This window comes from Anguilla anguilla, chromosome 18, assembly GCF_013347855.1.
Source record: "Anguilla anguilla isolate fAngAng1 chromosome 18, fAngAng1.pri, whole genome shotgun sequence".
Taxonomy (NCBI): domain Eukaryota; kingdom Metazoa; phylum Chordata; class Actinopteri; order Anguilliformes; family Anguillidae; genus Anguilla; species Anguilla anguilla.
In genome coordinates, this window is record NC_049218.1 from 9,604,398 (window position 1) to 9,621,858 (window position 17,461).

Sequence of the window (17,461 nt, forward strand, 5' to 3'; positions counted from 1 at the left end):
TAGCATGGCTAGCATAAGTGTGTGGTTCAGCATGGCTAATGTAAGCGCATGGTGTAGCATGGCCAACGTAAGCGTGTGGTTCAGCATGGCTAATGTAAGCGCATGGTGTAGCATGGCCAACGTAAGCGTGTGGTTCAGCATGGCTAATGTAAGCGCATGGTGTAGCATGGCCAACGTAAGCGTGTGGTTCAGCATGACTAATGTAAGCGCATGGTGTAGCATGGCCAACGTAAGCGTGTGGTTCAGCATGGCTAATGTAAGCGCATGGTGTAGCATGGCCAACGTAAGCATGTGGTTCAGCATGGCTAATGTAAGCGCATGGTGTAGCATGGCCAACGTAAGCGTGTGGTTCAGCATGGCTGGCGTAAGCGTGTGGTTTACTGTAACATGGCTGGAGTAAGCGTGTGGTTTACTGTAACATGGCTGGAGTAAGCGTGTGGTTTAACATGAGCAGTGACGTGTTCCACAATGCAAGTGAGATGAGTTGTGGTGCTTCACTGGACTCCTCTGAAGAAGCTGAAGTGTGCAGTGTGGCTGTAGGTCTCTGCTGGGCTCAGGCTGTGGTGAAGCTGAAGCTGTAGTGTGGCTGTAGGTCTCTGCTGGTCTCAGGCAGTGGAGCAGCTGAAGCTGTGTGGTGTGGCTATAGGCCTCTGCTGGTTTCAGGCGGTGGTGAAGCTGAAGCGTGTGGTGTGGCTGTAGGCCTCTCCTGGCCTCAGCAGGGTGTTGGGGAACTCGGGCTGGAAAGTGGAGGTCACGGTGAGTCCAACAGGTGCGGCGGCAGGGCGGCAGTTTCTGCAGCTAAAGCAGTCCCTAATCCAGAAACCCCATCTGTAGCTCCAGTGCTCACAGTCTCTATTTCACTTCCTTTTCTCTTACGCTGCTAGCCGAGCTTAGGGCCACGTGCATAGCCGACACTGGTTAGGGTTAGGGAAGGCAAACTACTGCAGTAAACACTCCTGCATTGCCAGGTCAGTAAAGACGTTTACCACAAGTGCAAACCGGATGGTGTTTTTAGCTTAGCTCTTTTGTAAAGCCCCGTCCGTACTGAAATCATCTTTCCATAACCACCCACTGGTGGACTTTACTTTCAGTTCCAGCACAGCGCAACAGCTTCTTGTGTTTGTCGCTATGCAACTGAATTGCATTCTGGGAGGCTGCAATGGATTACTTGAATGCCATGTGTGGCTAATGGAGACTGCTGTGGCTGCTAGGGACAGGCAGGAGGTGATTGCTCGGGTACTGTGGAGTCTGAGGTACGTCTCCAGGGCACCTGTGTTACATGACCAAGGGCCGTGGTAGTAGATAAGTACACCAAAACGTTTTGGCTACAAGTTGCGTAATCCCTGCTGAGAGCCTCCTTTTAAAATGACTGTGGTAGATCAGCCCACTTTGGAAAAGACAGAGGATGATTATACATCAGCAGCTCCCTAAAGCTTTTGTGAATTTGTTTCATATGATAATATGCTGCTGCTAGCGAGCCCGTTAGCTGTATGTGATCTCCACAGAGGCGACCCGCTTCGCAGCTGCCTCTGCACAGCGTAATAAACAGGGACATATCTACCAATCTGAGGAAATATGAGGGGGGCGGTGAGGCGGTGCTGTTGGTAGCAGTCTGAACACGCATCTCTTAGACAGTACCTGGACTAACTATCACCCCTCCGCAGGGCACTCGCAACATAGGATCACTCTTATCACTTGAATCCTTCTACTTTGTTCCTGCAGCACTTCCATGTTACACATGTACCTCCATCCATGCCCTTATATTGCACTTGTATCGTTATCTTGATGTTGTAACTCGCTGTCTTGCCTCCTAGTTTGACTTAACATTACCGTCTGACCTAGTCTATGCTTACTGTGTGAACTGGACTTAATGTGTTCATGGCTCTGAATAACTGTTACATAATGAATATTGTACTTTGTTGGTCCTGTGTTTTGTAGCGGTTCCAATGACCTTCGGAATGCACTTATTGTACGTCGCTTTGGATAAAAGCGTCTGCCAAATAAATGTAACATAATGGTAAATGTGCCTTACCCCCTCCGCCGTGGCTGAGTGCCGTCTTTTCTGATATATATGCAAATGGCCGTGCCTCTCAATCTGATGTCTGGATGCTCACTTTGTTCTTGAACTCAATCCAATGCTAACAGCAATCAAGCGCTGGGCCCGTCAGCACCGGCTGGCACTGCTAAGCATGCGGCCCACGTATCCAGCCCTGCTCCAACACAAATGCTGTAATTACCAGCCTCCAAATTGCCAGCCATTAATGCGCCTGAAAGCGCGGAAGCTAAAAGCTCTGTGTGACATGGGGATTAGAGCAGTGGCATTGTTTACGCTCAGGCTACACATCCCAGCTGAAGCGCTATAGACCACAGTCCACAAAGGGCCCAGCCAGCCTTCATTATGAGGTTATAAGCACCCAGTCAGCTTTCATTATGGGGTTATAAGCACCCAGCCAGCCTTCATTATGGGGTTATAAGCACCCAGCCAGCCTTCATTATGGGGTTATAAGGGCCCAGCCAGCCTTCATTATGGGGTTATAAGCACCCAGCCAGCCTTCATTATGGGGTTATAAGCACCCAGCCAGCCTTTATTATGGGGTTATAAGCACCCTGCCAGCCTACATTTTGGGGTTATAATTGGTCTGGTTATAATTCCTCTGTACTCCTGAACCTGAGCGAGATGCCAGGTCAGGACATGTACCTGCAGCAGATGGACAGGGATCACTGACGGCCACAGAGGTGGGCGTGGCCTGAGGTGCTTCGGCACACGGGAGGGGTGCGACATGTAGTGGGTACGCCGTGCGTGTGTGACTCTAGATCTCACCCCACCACATCAGACCTGTAGCTCACTCTGCTTTACTGCAGCTTTTCTGTGCAGTTAATAAGGCTGGATTAAAATCTGCCCACCCACCCCATCCTAGAGAATGGGATTTTGGGTGTGGCTGATGGTCCGGGATCCTCCCGATTGGATGGCCATCGCTACGGCAACAAAAACCTGGATAATGCCCAGGTTCTGCTGTCTGCACTCTCAGCCCAAAGAGATGGCAAAAATCCAGTTAGTGCCCATTATGTCTGACATTTGAGCCTCTTCTAGAAAGCACATTAGAACATGACAAATTGCAGCTCCTGTAGTGTCTGACAGGGTCTTGGTATTCAGCCACATCCGAAGAGTACAGAGATACAGTGGGTCGACTCTCATTCCATTAAAAAAATGTTTGTGTTCACACAAATGCAATTTGAGCACTGAACCAAATTCCTGATTCAGCTCCATGACGCATTTTCTCCCAACCAACTCAATTAACCATTATCAGCTATTTACTTTTTAAGACCGGCAGCTGTGTGTACAACTCCTAAGTGACACTGACTGGGAAACGTTTTCAGACCAGAGATTCAAGCTGTTTATGGTTTACTTTACGTACTACTGAAAACATTTCTTCATCAGCTTCATGGCCTTGCTCAAAGTTATAATGGCAAATTATTCTAGATCCATCTACACAGTCAGTTGTGATCTTATAAGGTAGTTGGTCTCATTGGTAATTTATCAATTCTCTAGAACACATTTTATATTTATAATTGAAATATTCTAAGAAGAGCTGCTGACTTGTACACTTAGAAGGGAAAAAGAACATTTCAGCATGCGACACAGCACAGTGGTTCTCCACAGGGTGGGCCGGGGCCCAAAATGGGGCCTCAGGGTGCTGCCAAGGAGGCCTTCAGATGATAGGAAATTACTGAAAGCTTTAATCACAAAACCTCACAACATACATATTTATTCTGCTAAATAAATAACACAAAGCAAGCAATCAATATTAATGGCATAAGCTTGACTTAACTTCATTAGTCAAACTGATGACGGTAGACAGTCTATCATGTCTCCTGTGGGGGGGGGGGGGGCTGGACTGTGTTTGGGATTTGAGCGGCACCACTCCGTACCTGGTTGACGGCGTTGGGCCAGTTCTGGGTCTCCAGGCAAAAGGCGCTGTGTTTGGGGTAGGTGGCCCCGCCCTTGCCCCGCAGGCTGCCATCCAGGAAGTTTGCGGTGTAGAACTGCACGCCCGGCTGGGTTGTGCTCACTTCCAAAACCCGCCCACTCTTTGGGTGGTGCACCCTGCAGGGAGAAGGGGAGGGATAGTTAGAGTGGGAGGAGTCAATGCATAATTTGGCATGTGAGTGTGGGGTCAGAGTAGGAGGAGTCACTGCATAATAAGGTAAGCATGGGGTTAGAGTGGGAGGAGTCACTGCATAATGAGGTGAGTGTGGGGTTAGAGTAGGAGGAGTCACTGCATAATGAGGTAAGCATGGGGTTAGAGTGGGAGGAGTCACCGTGTAATGGATTTCACTGTGGATTTCAAACCCAATGTGCTGGAGTACAGAGCCAAAACAACAAAGATTATGCCACTGTCCAAATACTTATAGTCTGTGCTATATATGCATGTATGTATGTGGAGTATAAATATATGCACTGATACTTTGTTCCCAGTCATCAGCATGATTGGACAGACAGGAAGCTGATGGGGATGTGAGGTTTGCAGTTGCCGTGGAAATGCAGGAAGTCAGTCCATCTGACCTGGCACATGGTCGCTCCTCCGGGGGCTCCCCAGGAGATGACAGGCAGAAGTTATGGTCGAAACCTGGTCCTGGGACTTCCTTTAAACGTGGACCAATCAGCACAGGCTTTCGGAGGTCAAAGGGTGAGCCATCTACAGCCCTGATTTCCCCTGCGGAGGTGAGCATACCGGCAGTCAGAGACAGGCCCCTCCCACCCTTCAGCTCAGTGCAGTCAGGGATAGGCCCCTCCCACCCTTCAGCTCAGTGCAGTCAGGGATAGGCCCCTCCCACCCTTCAGCTCAGTGCAGTCAGGGATAGGCCCCTCCCACCCTTGTGAGAGCATGTGAGAGCATGTGTGAGAGAGAGAGCATGTGAGAGAGAGAGAGAGGATGTGAGAGCATGTGAGGGAGAGTGAGAGAGCATGTGAGAGATCATGAGAGAGAGAGTGACTAAGAAACTGCCCCATGACCTCATCACTGCCACAGCAAGCAGCTCACTGCTCACACATTCACTTTCACTCACATTCACTCTTACACATTCTCATCAGTTTCAGTGGCATGGAATGCTAAAAACCCACAAAGAAATTCCAAGGTTTTCATTAGTGTGTCTTATACTGCACAGCCACACATACAGTACGTAACAGAAAAATATATTTATTGAGAATAAAGGAGTGACAGAGAGAAATGTTCATCTGACCTGTGGGAATCATAGTGTCATCCACAGGCAGGTAGGCATCAGCTGTGATTGACACCTGATGGTCGTATATGTCTGGGGTCCCCTGGAAAAGCACGTTCAGCACAAAGAGCTCAGAACACCATCATTACAGCCATAAAACACTCACTGAACAAACACCGGCTTCAGCGAAGCGATTCAATTTCAACACCTGACGAGCACAAAATGCAGTTTCCTAGTAAGTTTTTCACACTAAAATAAGATTTAATCCCATTTACCTGCGGAGGGGGGTAAACATGCACACTGTCATACATGTGTGGGACATTCTTACAGTCTAAATGATGAAGAACTTATAAAGAATAAGTAAAGTATGCTGTATCATATTGATCCATTTTTTAAAAAACTAGGGCTGTCCGAGTTAACGCCTAAATTTTAAATGCTTAATGCCTCCATTTTTTAATGTGCAAAAATTACTTGTCCTTAATTCCAATTTCAGAGCTAATGGCAAAATATTAATGCGATGAGATATTTATGGTTTCTCTCGCCTTAATGCTAACAGTAATATTTTTAGACTGTGCCTGGGGAGATGGCCATCCTACAGACACGCCTGAGCTAATGTTAGTTAAGAAGGGTAATCTGAGAAATTCTAGCTCTGCTCCACTGCTGATCAGTGTTAGATACTATCTAGAGTCTGTAGGTAACCAGAGCACTAGGTACAATTTATTTATGTTGTGCTATCTTATTGGACTGGTGAATAAAAGGAGAGGATGCTGATTGGATAGGTGAATAGAAGGAAATGATGCTGATTGGATATGCGAATAGGAGGGGAGGATGCTGATAGGCGATTTGATCTCACATGTCCAGCCAAGTTGAAGTAGGAGTGGTTGGTGAGGTTAATGGGCGTGGCCTGGCTGGAGGAGGCGTGGTATTGGGCGGTGAGGGTGTCTCCCTGCAGGCTGTAGGTGACGGTGGCACTCAGCTCCCCAGGGTAGCCCTCCTCCCCGTCCCGGCTGGTCAGCGACAGCCTCACACCGTCGGCTGTGGCTTCACTCGTCCAGATGGCCTAAAACCCGCAGCACAAACACAGCTAATGAACCCTATCGCAGCACAAACACAGCTAATAATCCTGCCACAGCACAAACACAGCTAATAATCCTGCCACAGCACAAACACAGCTAATGATCCTGCCACAGCACAAACACAGTTAATGATCCTGCCGCAGCACAAACACAGCTAATGATCCTGCCACAGCACAAACACAGCTAATGATCCTGCCGCAGCACAAACGCAGTTTATAATCCTGCCGTAGCACAAACGCAGTTTATAATCCTGCCGCAGCACAAACACAGTTTATAATCCTGCCGCAGCACAAACACAGTTTATAATCCTGCCGCAGCACAAACGCAGTTTATAATCCTGCCGCAGCACAAACACAGTTTATAATCCTGCCGCAGCACAAACACAGTTTATAATCCTGCCGCAGCACAAACGCAGTTAATAATCCTGCCAAGCACAAACGCAGTTTATAATCCTGCCAAGCACAAACACAGTTAATGATCCTCCCGCAGCACAAACGCAGTTTATAATCCTGCCACAGCACAAACACAGTATATAATCCTGCCACAGCACAAACACAGTATATAATCCTGCCGCAACACAAACGCAGTTTATAATCCTGCCGCAGCACAAACACAGTTCCTGGGTCAGAGGGGATGGCAGCGTTACGAGCGACTGTTCTGTGACGCTGTACCAAGCCACAGTTCTGACCCACTGTTCCACAATGCTGTTCCGCAACATTGTTCCGACCCGCTGTTCTGACCCACTGTTCCGAGCCACTGTACTGTGTGTGTGTGTGTGAGACCAGGCTGAGTGAGTCATAACAGATCCCAGCTCCCCCCTCAATCTGATTGTTTCTTCTTATGGTGTGAGTTATTGGCTCTTAGCAATTTAAAGGCCTTCTGAGCGTGAGTGTGTGTGTCACTCTTTTTGTTTTACACACTTTCACACCTTTGTGTAATGAGACTCCTGAGTTTTTAAAAAATATATATATTTTCAGAACCGAAATGAGTACTGGTGTTTGTTTTGTTCCACTAGAGACGTGATAATAAGGGTTGTGGAGTGCAAGCACTACAAAATATCCTCAGTGGATCTGGGCAGGTTGTCAGCAAATCTGCCCATCTGTCCACGACCATCAGGGGCTGGAATTTTTGATAGGTTTCGATTCGCAGGGCAGTCAGTGGATACGGTAGCGGAGTGCTATTTGCAGAGCCATTATCAGCATTCACTGCGCATTAATTGGCTGAAATGTAATTATGTGGAGGGAAAGCGGCGAGGCCTGAGGCTGGACTGTTCGGACTCAGCGTGTGGCACGCACTGAACTCTGTCCATTGCTTCAATACAGGTCTGGGTAAAAGCCTCATTCTAATAGCCACTGGGACATGGCAAACATGGTGATACCGATGATTCCTGGTGACAGTGTTAGTGAGAGGATGTCACTTTGTCACCAGCAGCCAACCACTTAGGGGGCGGGTCTAAGTATTGGCTTGGTTGCATGAGGACATTTCAGAAATCTGTCGTCGTCTTTTTTTTTTTCCCCAGAGAAGAATATTCTGTTGCACTTTTTTGCGTGTTTAGAACGGAGCACTCAAACTGAGTCCCGGATGAAAAGGGCGGCCCTGGTGTCCTGAAAGGCCCCGCGGGATGCCGTCATTTTACTTGCTGCTGGCAGAACTGAAGCCAGGAAAGCTACTAGACCAGAGGAAATGTTTTGAAGGGTACTGAGGAACCAGTGAGCTGGAAAATGACTACCTCAAACCGAACTGGAATAGCACTGAATACACGCACATGCACAGTGGCAGTGTAGTATAATGGCTAAGGGGCTGGTCTTGTAACCTAAAGGTCGCAGGTTTGATTCCCCGGTAAGACACTGCCATTGTACCCTTGAGCAAGGTACTTAACCTGCATTGCTTCAGTATATATCCAGCTGTATAATTGGATACAATATAAGTCGCCCTGGATAAGAGCGTCTGCTAAATACCTGTAATGTAATGTAATGCACACATTTCAATGCTGCTTTTCTGAAGAGTCCAGGAGGTGTTGTATTGCTGAAATGAATTTTTTCTCTCTCTCAGATTATTATTTATTACGTATCTCTTTCATATATTCATCATCTTACCTTGTCAAAACCTTTCAGCCCCCCGTGGAGGGAATTTGGCCCGTTATTGATGGCCAACTGATATCCCTTCCCATCGATCGTGAACTTCCCCTTGGCGATCCTATTGGCCACCCGTCCAACGACAGCTCCGAAGTATCGGGGATTTGTCAGATAGCCTGCAGGAAACATTATTGTCACTCCCTGTCGCGCAGTACCATCATATAGAACTCTAAACCCTCTCGTGACAGCGAAAAAATCCGAAACGTCCGTGGTTTAACTTGTGTTTAACAATGCACAACACATTCCCAAAAAAACCCGTTGGGAATGCTGCCCACCCAATGGTTTCTTATACGTCCCGGTTTCACTTGTTTTTGAGTGATGTGGTCCTTCATAAAAAAACATGATGCAAGGCCTTTAGAATAATTCAAAACCCACTCTCATTTAAGTGTCTAAATATACAGTAAGCACAATCACGGTGCTGACATTATCGGTTCAGTCATTTTAATTATGATAAATCAATTTTTAAAAATGCAGCAAGTAAGCGACACAAAAGACCCTCCCCATCTTAACAAGATGTACGGGCCCCTTATCGCAAATGTGTATTGCTACATTGGCATTTTAAATATAGAAGCTTGCATGTGAGACACCGGTAAACTAATCGAAAGAAACTAAAACGTTCAGAGCTCTAAATGACTTTCCAAGTTTTTATTGCTGATCTATTGCCCGTAAGTATGTTTTCTACCACTGGCGTATAATCACGCGATTTTGTGGTTTATGTAGGCTATACGCCCTCTATTTGAGGTTGATATTGTCATTAATGATATCGATTTACAATTTTTATTTTTACAATTTTAATTAAGTTGAATATTGTTCATACACGACTGCGCGAAAACCTAAGGTTACCTTCGAGGATGTCAAATCCCAGGACGATGTCATCCATTTCTCCATTCTTGTCTTGGGTCTTCAACGATGTTATAATGCAACCAAGTGATATAATTTCTATAGTAACACTTTGTGATTTTAACTTCCATTTCTCCACACTTCCTTGCCCGGGTATCACCCCAAACTCTTCCTTTGATACCTCTGTCATTCTTATGAAATGTTCAGAGCCTACTTCGCAAAGAAGTCTTTTTCGCTTGTATCTCAATGACAAACTCAATGATTTTCCTACTCATATAAATATGCACTCTATGGTTAGCTTGCTGCTTTAATGTGAGAAGCTTTCTTGCACTTCAAACAAAGTGAAAAATCTTCTTTTGCAACGAAGCTTTGAATAAATAGTTTCAGCTAAATTCGAAAACGGGGCTTACTGAATGTGATGAAACGCGCATAGATAGCTGACACGGCCAGCTGAAAGTGCGAACACAATAACTTAAATTCTTTAGACATGCACATTTATCTAGACAGGAAGGACGCCTTCAGCTAACCATGTGAAGTCCCGGAAGTAAGTCTGTACTGCGCATGTTGAGGGCACGGCATTGGTGCTCCTATTAAAGTGAATACGGAATATCAGATTTTGAAGGCAAAATAAAACGTCCCTGATGGTATTTTGAAACCCGATTAACGACCGTTAGGTTTCATATGAAGAGCAGATAGCAAAAATAGGTATTATGTAATAAAATATGCACATTTTAATTATTTTTTCCCCAAGACATCTGGACCAAGACTACTATTTTTTCCGAAACTGCTACTCACTATGAAATGTATGATCATAAAAACTGGACCGATGAGGTTTTCTTTGGTTGTTAAATCATCTTGGTTTTCTACATTGAATTCAATTGGCAGCAAGCGCTTTTGCCCTCAATCATGCGCAGTAGAGGCTGTTTCATGTTACTTCCTAGGCTTCACCGCCTGGCCCCTCCTACCTTCTCCACTTCCTATCATAGAACGTACATAAACGCAACGTATGTTTGACTAGCTTAACCTCGCTGATCTGAGATCAGCAGTTGATTCCAATAGCTATCCGGCTCGTATTGTAGTTTTTATTAAATTGACCCTTTTCATTTTATTTATTTATTTATTTATTTATGGTTTATACTCATGGTTTATTTAAAACCATGAGTACAATTAAAACATTATTCCGGGGATCGTACACATTATACAAATGGCATTGCACTCCATTTAACTGTAATTCATATATTTTTAGCTTACATTAGTAATTGACCTGCATTTTGTCCAATACGGGATTAATTGTGTGCAGTTAGTGTGAAACAAAATCAGTTATTTCAATTAATTGATTCCACTGTTCGTATTCACTTTAAAAAGGAAAAATATCGTAGGGACCTATCATTTATACAGGAGTCACACAAACGCCTTTGATGACCAAAGTACAGTCTGATTGGTACACTTTTAACTGAGCTCTGGGGTGGTGATGTACCTTATTCCTTTCCCTTCTCAAATCTGTCCATATAGCATTGTTCTAAAAGTTATATATAAAAAACTTTTTAGCAAACTCTAACCTGGCTGTTCTTTTCTTGAGGTTTCCCAGTGGTTTACATTTTGCGGTGAACCCTCTGAGGTTATGCTGGTGTAGTCTTTATAGTAGTCTTTGATGCCTACATCCTATTGAGCATTCTAATCTGTTCAACATTTGAAAATGAGTTTGTCTTCACAATTCAACATATTCTACAGTCATCCCTCTGCTGTGGTCTTCTGTGGTCTACCTCTATTCTTGCATCTTAATGTGCAAGTTTGTTAATTGTAACACATCCAATGTTTGGGCTATGTCTCTAAATGACTTTCTTCAGCCTCATGATGGCCTGCTTTACTGGCATTGACACTTCTTTGGTCCTCATGTTGAGAGACAACTGCAACAGACTCCAAATGCAAATGCAAAACCTAGAATGAACTCTAGAACTTTGGTGTGTGTATGTATGTGTGAGTGTGTGTCTGTGTGTGTGTGTGCCAGTGTGTCAGTGTGTGAATGTTTGAGTGTGTGCGTGTGTGTGTGTGTGTGCTTTATATTGCATTTATTCAAAAAGTTCCTTTTGATGGCTGAATGAATCAGTTGCTATAGTAACCATGTGAATATGCAAGGCATTTAAATGCCTTTGAATGGTGGTGGTAGCAACCGAAGCCACATGTTACATTTAGTTCCATTAAGAACTGGCAGGGCATCATTTGTTCCAACAACAGATAAACGGAGAAATCAGAGCCGCTGCTATACGATTAATTTCTGCTGCCTCTTCCCTAGCTGAGAGCCAGATGAGCACCACAGAATTTAAACCAGGAAAACTTTGCATCTAAACCAATCAGTTACTGGCCAATAAATGACTGCATTCAATATCTCTTTACATCAGTGCAGGCAAGCTACAGTGAAGGCTTTAACACACTATAATGAATTATGAGCTGCAGTGGAGGTCTGCTGGTCCCATTCAGAATTGATTACCTGACTATAACCTAACCATAACCCTAACCTAACCATAACTTAATCTGTTGCGCTACAGTTACAAAAGAAAGCACCACTGAGTCAAAATGCAAAAGTAATTATGCAGGTGGTCGTAAATATTTTTATGTTAATAATTCAAAATTTTTTATTCAGAACAATAACCGTGTCAATTACAGTGTCCAGAAGGCATTTCACATGAACAAGCAGCCATCTACCCGGGAAAGTGTCATATAGTTGTAAGGGATGTATCCTAGCGTGAAGCCGAATTTGTTGTTGTCCTCTTTTCAGTCTCACAGAAAACAGTTAATGTGTTTCAGCCCCCCCCGCCCCCCCCCCCCCATAAATGCAATCTGTATTCTGTATGATTTTAAAAAAATAAAAATAAAACCCAGTGGCTCTCTCTCCCTGTCGCTCTATTACCTGCTATCTATTAATTAGGAGGAAGAGACGGTTAGTTAAAACCAAATGTGAAATAAGAAGCCATGCAGCTCAACATGTATAATTTAAAAAAAAATCTCAACTCTCTTACCTTCTTGGGAAAAACATGCATTAAGCAAGCAGCAACCTTGGATAGATAAACTGTTTTGTCTGGAATATGGACTGAAATTGACACAAAAATTCCTCACCTACAAAACCCATCTGTGTTCATTCACACTGAGGCTCCACAATTAGCCTGAAGCACTGGGCTCTAAACAAAATCAGCCTCAAATAACTTCTCAAGAATGAGTAAATGAACAAATGAGTTTATTTGACCATTTAAAATGGAAATGTCATAAGACTGCATGGCAGACAGTAATCCTTTCAAAACTATTGAGGGTAGAAACACAAAAAAGCCAACATGCTTGTTTCCATTGTGGTCCTCTGACATTCAAACATAGACATGACAAAACATTCAATACAGTACAGTTAATGCAATACAAACAGATAAGACAATACATTCACTAAAGGACAGACAACACACTGGGAGATTATATTATTAAAAGAATAAGGGTTACACAGCATTTAACAGCCATCCTTTTAAGCATATCTTAAAATGATTCTCCGATGCACATGATTTCAGTTCAGAGGGAAGTCTATTCCACCAGATCGCAGCTTTGTACAAAAAGATATTCTTCATTGCTTCATTCTCATAACTGCAAAAATAATCTTGGCTTTCCTGTCAAATTTGTGAAGGAAACCAATATTTCTGTTTATTATTATTGAAGCACACTTTTGTAGACACAAAAGGCCTTGCATGAAGCTTGGCCGTCTTCTAAAAAAATAAATAATATAATGATCAAAGCCAGATTCTCCAGGTGTCTCAAAGGTTATTTATCTAATCTGGGTTCACATTCTCATATTGAATCCCGACTGTGCGCGCGCTGACTGTGGCTGGTAGCTGCGTAGTTGCCCAGGTTATGGGAGTGTTACATTAGAAAAGAGATGTGAAAGAGGCTTAGGGGTTGCGTTAGTGTCCGTTTAAGGGCTGCGTTAGTGTCCGTTTAAGGGTTGCGTTAGTGTCCGTTTAAGGGTTGCGTTAGTGTTCGTTTAAGGGCTGTGTTAGTGTATGTTTAAGGGTTGCGTTAGTGTTCGTTTAAGGGTTGTGTTAGTGTCCGTTTAAGGGCTGTGTTAGTGTATGTTTAAAGGGTGTGTGTATGTTTAAGCGTTGTGTAAGTGTACAAAAAAATATATTTTACTGCATGGAGAGAAGTGTACGATGTTGACATTTTCGCAGTGTAGGCTAGAAAAGGACATGAAAATGCACAGGGCTCAACACAGATCTGCACAATTTCTATTGACTTTCAATTTGCAGATTTACCTTGTGTTGACTCACTCGGAAAAGGGATGTGAAAGACGGTGACGTTATTTCAGAGCCGCGGTTCTGCGGATAAATGCGCGGTGCTCTTGCCGTACTACTCATCTCGCGGATTTTTTGTGGAAAAAGCAGAAATGACTCGCGCAGACAGTGGAAGTGTCATCAGCAGGCAGTGCACTGCTTCATCTGATCACGGATGCTGTTGGAAAGGCAGCGAGCGCAATGCCAGTTTACCGTCCCTTTGTTTTGGTCTTTCATGTCTGGTCAGGAGACTTGTTTTCACAGGCTCAGAATAATCACCTCTGTCATTTTCATCTCACTTCATCCTCTTAAATTCCATCTCCTCTGGCCATGACGACCACACACCAAACTCTCTGACTGTGGTGTGGCCTGACGATGCCTTAATCTGAATGATAATAGTTTTCCAGAGAGATCCTGAGCATTCAGGGATACAGTTACACAGTCCTTGTCTGCAGCCATTTAATAACCATGCTTTCATTCTAACAGTCAACTGCCATCCCTTACAACCCTAATCTTTCCTGGGGAAGTTAGTCTGATATGTACTGAATACAACCTTAAATCATCTCCCATGTTGTTAAGAGGCACAAAGCTTAATTTCTCGTTTCATTCTTTCCATCTTAGATGAAATTCCTCACGAAAGTGTGTAAATGGCCGATCTTAATCGTGTCCGTGGCGGGCGTACACCTTCTGAAGTCCGACCTCCTACTAGGTCAGCCCGTGCCTGGCAATGTAACGCACCGCACTGGGACACCAACAGGTGGTGCTCTTTCCATTGGCCCAGAGAAACCTGGCAGCGCCCAAGTACTGTGTCAAGGGCCGCGGTGTTGCAAGAGGCCCCGACACACGAGCCGAAATTCATGCAGTGGAGCACAGCTCATCAGGGAGGGGGGATCTCCAGATCCTGCCTGGATTAGGACCCGGTCAGGGCGCTACTCGTAGCTCCGCTCCGTTCACAGAGCAGGAAACAATAACACGAACAGAAGATGTGCTTGTTGTTGCATCCTGGGTTCAACGTGATCGTCACACATTCACCTGCCAGTTTGCACCAGATAGTTAATTGTTTGACAATCTAAACTACGAAGACGTGCGTGCAAATGTTGAAATCGACAGCCTCCGTCTGGGTGGTAGAAAGGCCTCTGAAGACACGGAAGCTGCAAAGCAGAACTAGCACTTTGATTTTGTAATCAGGCGCATAAAGGAAAAATTCAAGTTTATACCTGTTTCCTGCCCTACCCTTGTTTCTTGAGTTTCTGCTGCCCGGTGGCTGAGAGCAGTCTGTGGACACGCTGAATTCACTAGAATATTTTCAGTCATTGTGCTGAAGCACTGAATATAAGCCTGTGAGAAAATATCTAAATGAGTAACATCTCTGGGTGTATATCCTTTTCTGTGTTTGTGTCTATGTGTGTCTGTGTTTTTACGTTTATGCATGTACTTCCTTATTTGTTGAGTGTAATATTGATTTATATGCATTATAATTGAATAGTAATATTACAGTTTATGCATATTAATCAGGGGCTTTTATTATTTTATTATTTATTTATTTAAATTTATGTTAAAAAAACTGTTAATTTATTTTCCGCATGTCACACTTATAAAAGTTTGTTTTAAATTTTATCATAAACACTGACATATCAAAGGGAACAATTTCGAAGATGCTTATAAAAAATTAAACTCGCTGTGAAGCCTAATACATGCCGATATTCATTGGGAAACTTTACATAGCGTCCTGTTGATGCACTTCATTGTAATAATAAAATCTTTTGATAAACATACAAAACGACATTCAAATATTGTTCACAACTTTAATCTGGATATTGTGTAAACTAAAAAATCACATCGGTCAGAAAGGCTCTGACGTTGACATTTCTGCCCGATTTTCTCTCATCCTTGAATAAGCTGTTTGTGGCGGTGCTGTCAGTCACTGTTGCCTTATGCGCGCGTGGTTCCGGTGGCTCGTCGACCACTGCAGGTGGATCCACGAAGCTTCAGCGCTACGTGCTGCCCACTGCAGGAGTGTCTTTGGCTCGCGTTCCCTGCTGTTAATGCGCAGTTACTTTAACCAACCAACGGTCACATTTTTAAGAAGCAAGCGAAGGTTGTCCAATGGGAGATCTGCGAGGTGGGCCGTAGCTGTCACCGCTGCAGTGTGAACAAAGAGGGACGGTACAGTTACGAGGAGGCGGTCTGGAGTGTGACATTCGGCTTTACCCTTTTACGCACCGACTGGAGAATTACACAGTCGGACAGAGACGCTCGACAAGTTCGCACGACTGGCCCGTCTGTGTGCATTTAAAGGATTCGCTGTTGTCGTCGCATTTAATTTGCCTTTTGGCAGAATGTCTCTCGTAGAGGAGTACGAAGAAGGGGAATACGAGAGGGCGCCCAAGCGGCTGAAGACGGCGGAGGTAGAGGAGGGCGAGGACTTGGAAGAAGGAGAGGATTCAGACTCCGCATCAACAGGGCTGCTAGGAGACGAGGAGGATGTAGCTGGTCCAGGTGGCGAAAAGAGGGCCCATTGGTCAACATCGAAATACGGATCAGCACGAAGGGTGAGCTAAGTTTAAGTATGCTAATTTGCCAGATGCTGTATTAGCTGTGTCTGTGAACACACGAACATGGACCGCGGCTCATTTGCAGGTTATCTTTATTCTACTGACTTGTTTTTTATTAACAGCTAGCTACATAAACAAGACAGTAAAACTAACTTTACAGCACAACCTACCCGACCGTTGGTTAAACCGCGTGCTATACGTACACCTTTTATTTTATTTGTTATTTTAACTGATATAATATTAATATATGTTATGTTAGGCTTAAACCTGTCATTTTAATTAATCGTACATCACAGTGAATTCATAATTCACTCTCTTAAGTGGTCAAATTAACCTCCATTCCTTTCCTATTCAGCTTGTAAATCTGTAGGCAAGAAATAATCTGCAGGCAAGACTTTGCTGAGATGGGGAATTTTACGAGATGCGCAGAACAGTCGCTACCATTAGCGGAATGGACAAGCCATCACATCATATGCTGTTCTTTTTTTTAAAGGACAGTCCTCCATCCCTGGAACTTAAACAGTGTAGCTTTAAGTGAATTCATCGATGGGATCTCACTTAATCACAGGCAATCTTTCCAGCTTTAAATAGAATTTCCTGTGACAACAAGAAACTATACTTTGAATAGGCCTATAGCCTACTGATGGATATCATTTTGAAAACACATCCTATCTTTGTGTTCGTAACATAAACGGCATATAAATTGAATTCAGAGACGCTTACAGATGCTAATATAGTTCAGTGCTCGCCTTTTTTTATGCGCCAACTGTATTGTGAAGTTAAAGGGTTTGGGCTACATTTCGGCATTTAGCCTACTTAACATGTAGCAAAATTCTGCACTTTACCATGGGAAATGAAAGTTTATATAATTATTCTTTTTGGTTATTCCCCTGTGTATCAATATTTAGTCTAATAGCCCGGGAAGGTTGACTTCAGGCGGGATCTTAGTATACTATAGCGAAAGATGTTTTGCAAAGGTTTCAAAATAACTTTGAGCCTGTTACAAACTACGAATAACACCGGTGAAACTAATCATGAAATGGTCTACCACAGAAAACAAGATTTTCGTATGTGGGTCAGGATTGACTTGTTATGGTATTGATCAGTTACAATTTTCAGCTGTTGTTAGTTACATCTTTTTTCATAGTTTCTCATATTAAATCAGATGAAGTAAAAAACCATAATATGAACATGCCAAATCTCGCGGGGGTTTTTGGGGAAATATTACGTAGTTTGAGAACTCTATATTACAGTAACTACACTCTCAAAAATGATGTTTTAATACGCTTTCTGTGTTACTCCTTGTGTGTTACTTTCAACTCATTTTGTGT

At 43.8% G+C, this 17,461-nt stretch overlaps 2 protein-coding genes across 3 annotated transcripts in view; one reads left to right on the forward strand and one right to left on the reverse strand.

Annotated features, from left to right (window-relative positions):
* Window positions 1–10,158, reverse strand: galm (galactose mutarotase). Its single transcript, XM_035400263.1, has 7 exons — window positions 9,275–10,158; window positions 8,393–8,547; window positions 6,074–6,280; window positions 5,242–5,323; window positions 4,565–4,715; window positions 3,931–4,105; window positions 1–737 (listed from the first exon to the last, which is right to left on the reverse strand). The coding sequence occupies exons 1-7, from the start codon at window positions 9,459–9,461 to the stop codon at window positions 660–662; spliced, it is 1,035 nt and encodes a 344-aa protein (XP_035256154.1). The 5' UTR covers window positions 9,462–10,158; the 3' UTR covers window positions 1–659.
* A 5,316-nt stretch (window positions 10,159–15,474) lies between these two features.
* The window catches only part of LOC118218203 (heterogeneous nuclear ribonucleoprotein L-like), a 30,838-nt gene continuing 28,851 nt past the window's right edge, over window positions 15,475–17,461 (forward strand). Inside the window, exon 1 of one of the 2 annotated variants that reach the window (XM_035400699.1) lies at window positions 15,475–16,127. In XM_035400699.1, coding sequence (XP_035256590.1) covers window positions 15,915–16,127 — 213 coding nt within the window. In that variant the 5' untranslated portion in view covers window positions 15,475–15,914. The remainder of the gene's footprint in view (window positions 16,128–17,461) is intronic. The other variant, XM_035400700.1, reaches the window with a different exon arrangement.

Bases quoted from the DNA above. Each gene is read 5' to 3' on its own strand.
- galm (XM_035400263.1), bottom strand. From the start codon at position 9,461: ATGACAGAGGTATCAAAGGAAGAGTTTGGGGTGATACCCGGGCAAGGA. The intron at 6,281-8,392 runs GTAAGATGATGA...TGCGGGTTTTAG, and splicing joins GGCTGAAAGGTTTTGACAAG to GCCATCTGGACGAGTGAAGC. The intron at 4,716-5,241 runs GTCAGATGAACA...TCACCTCCGCAG, and splicing joins TGACACTATGATTCCCACAG to GGGAAATCAGGGCTGTAGAT.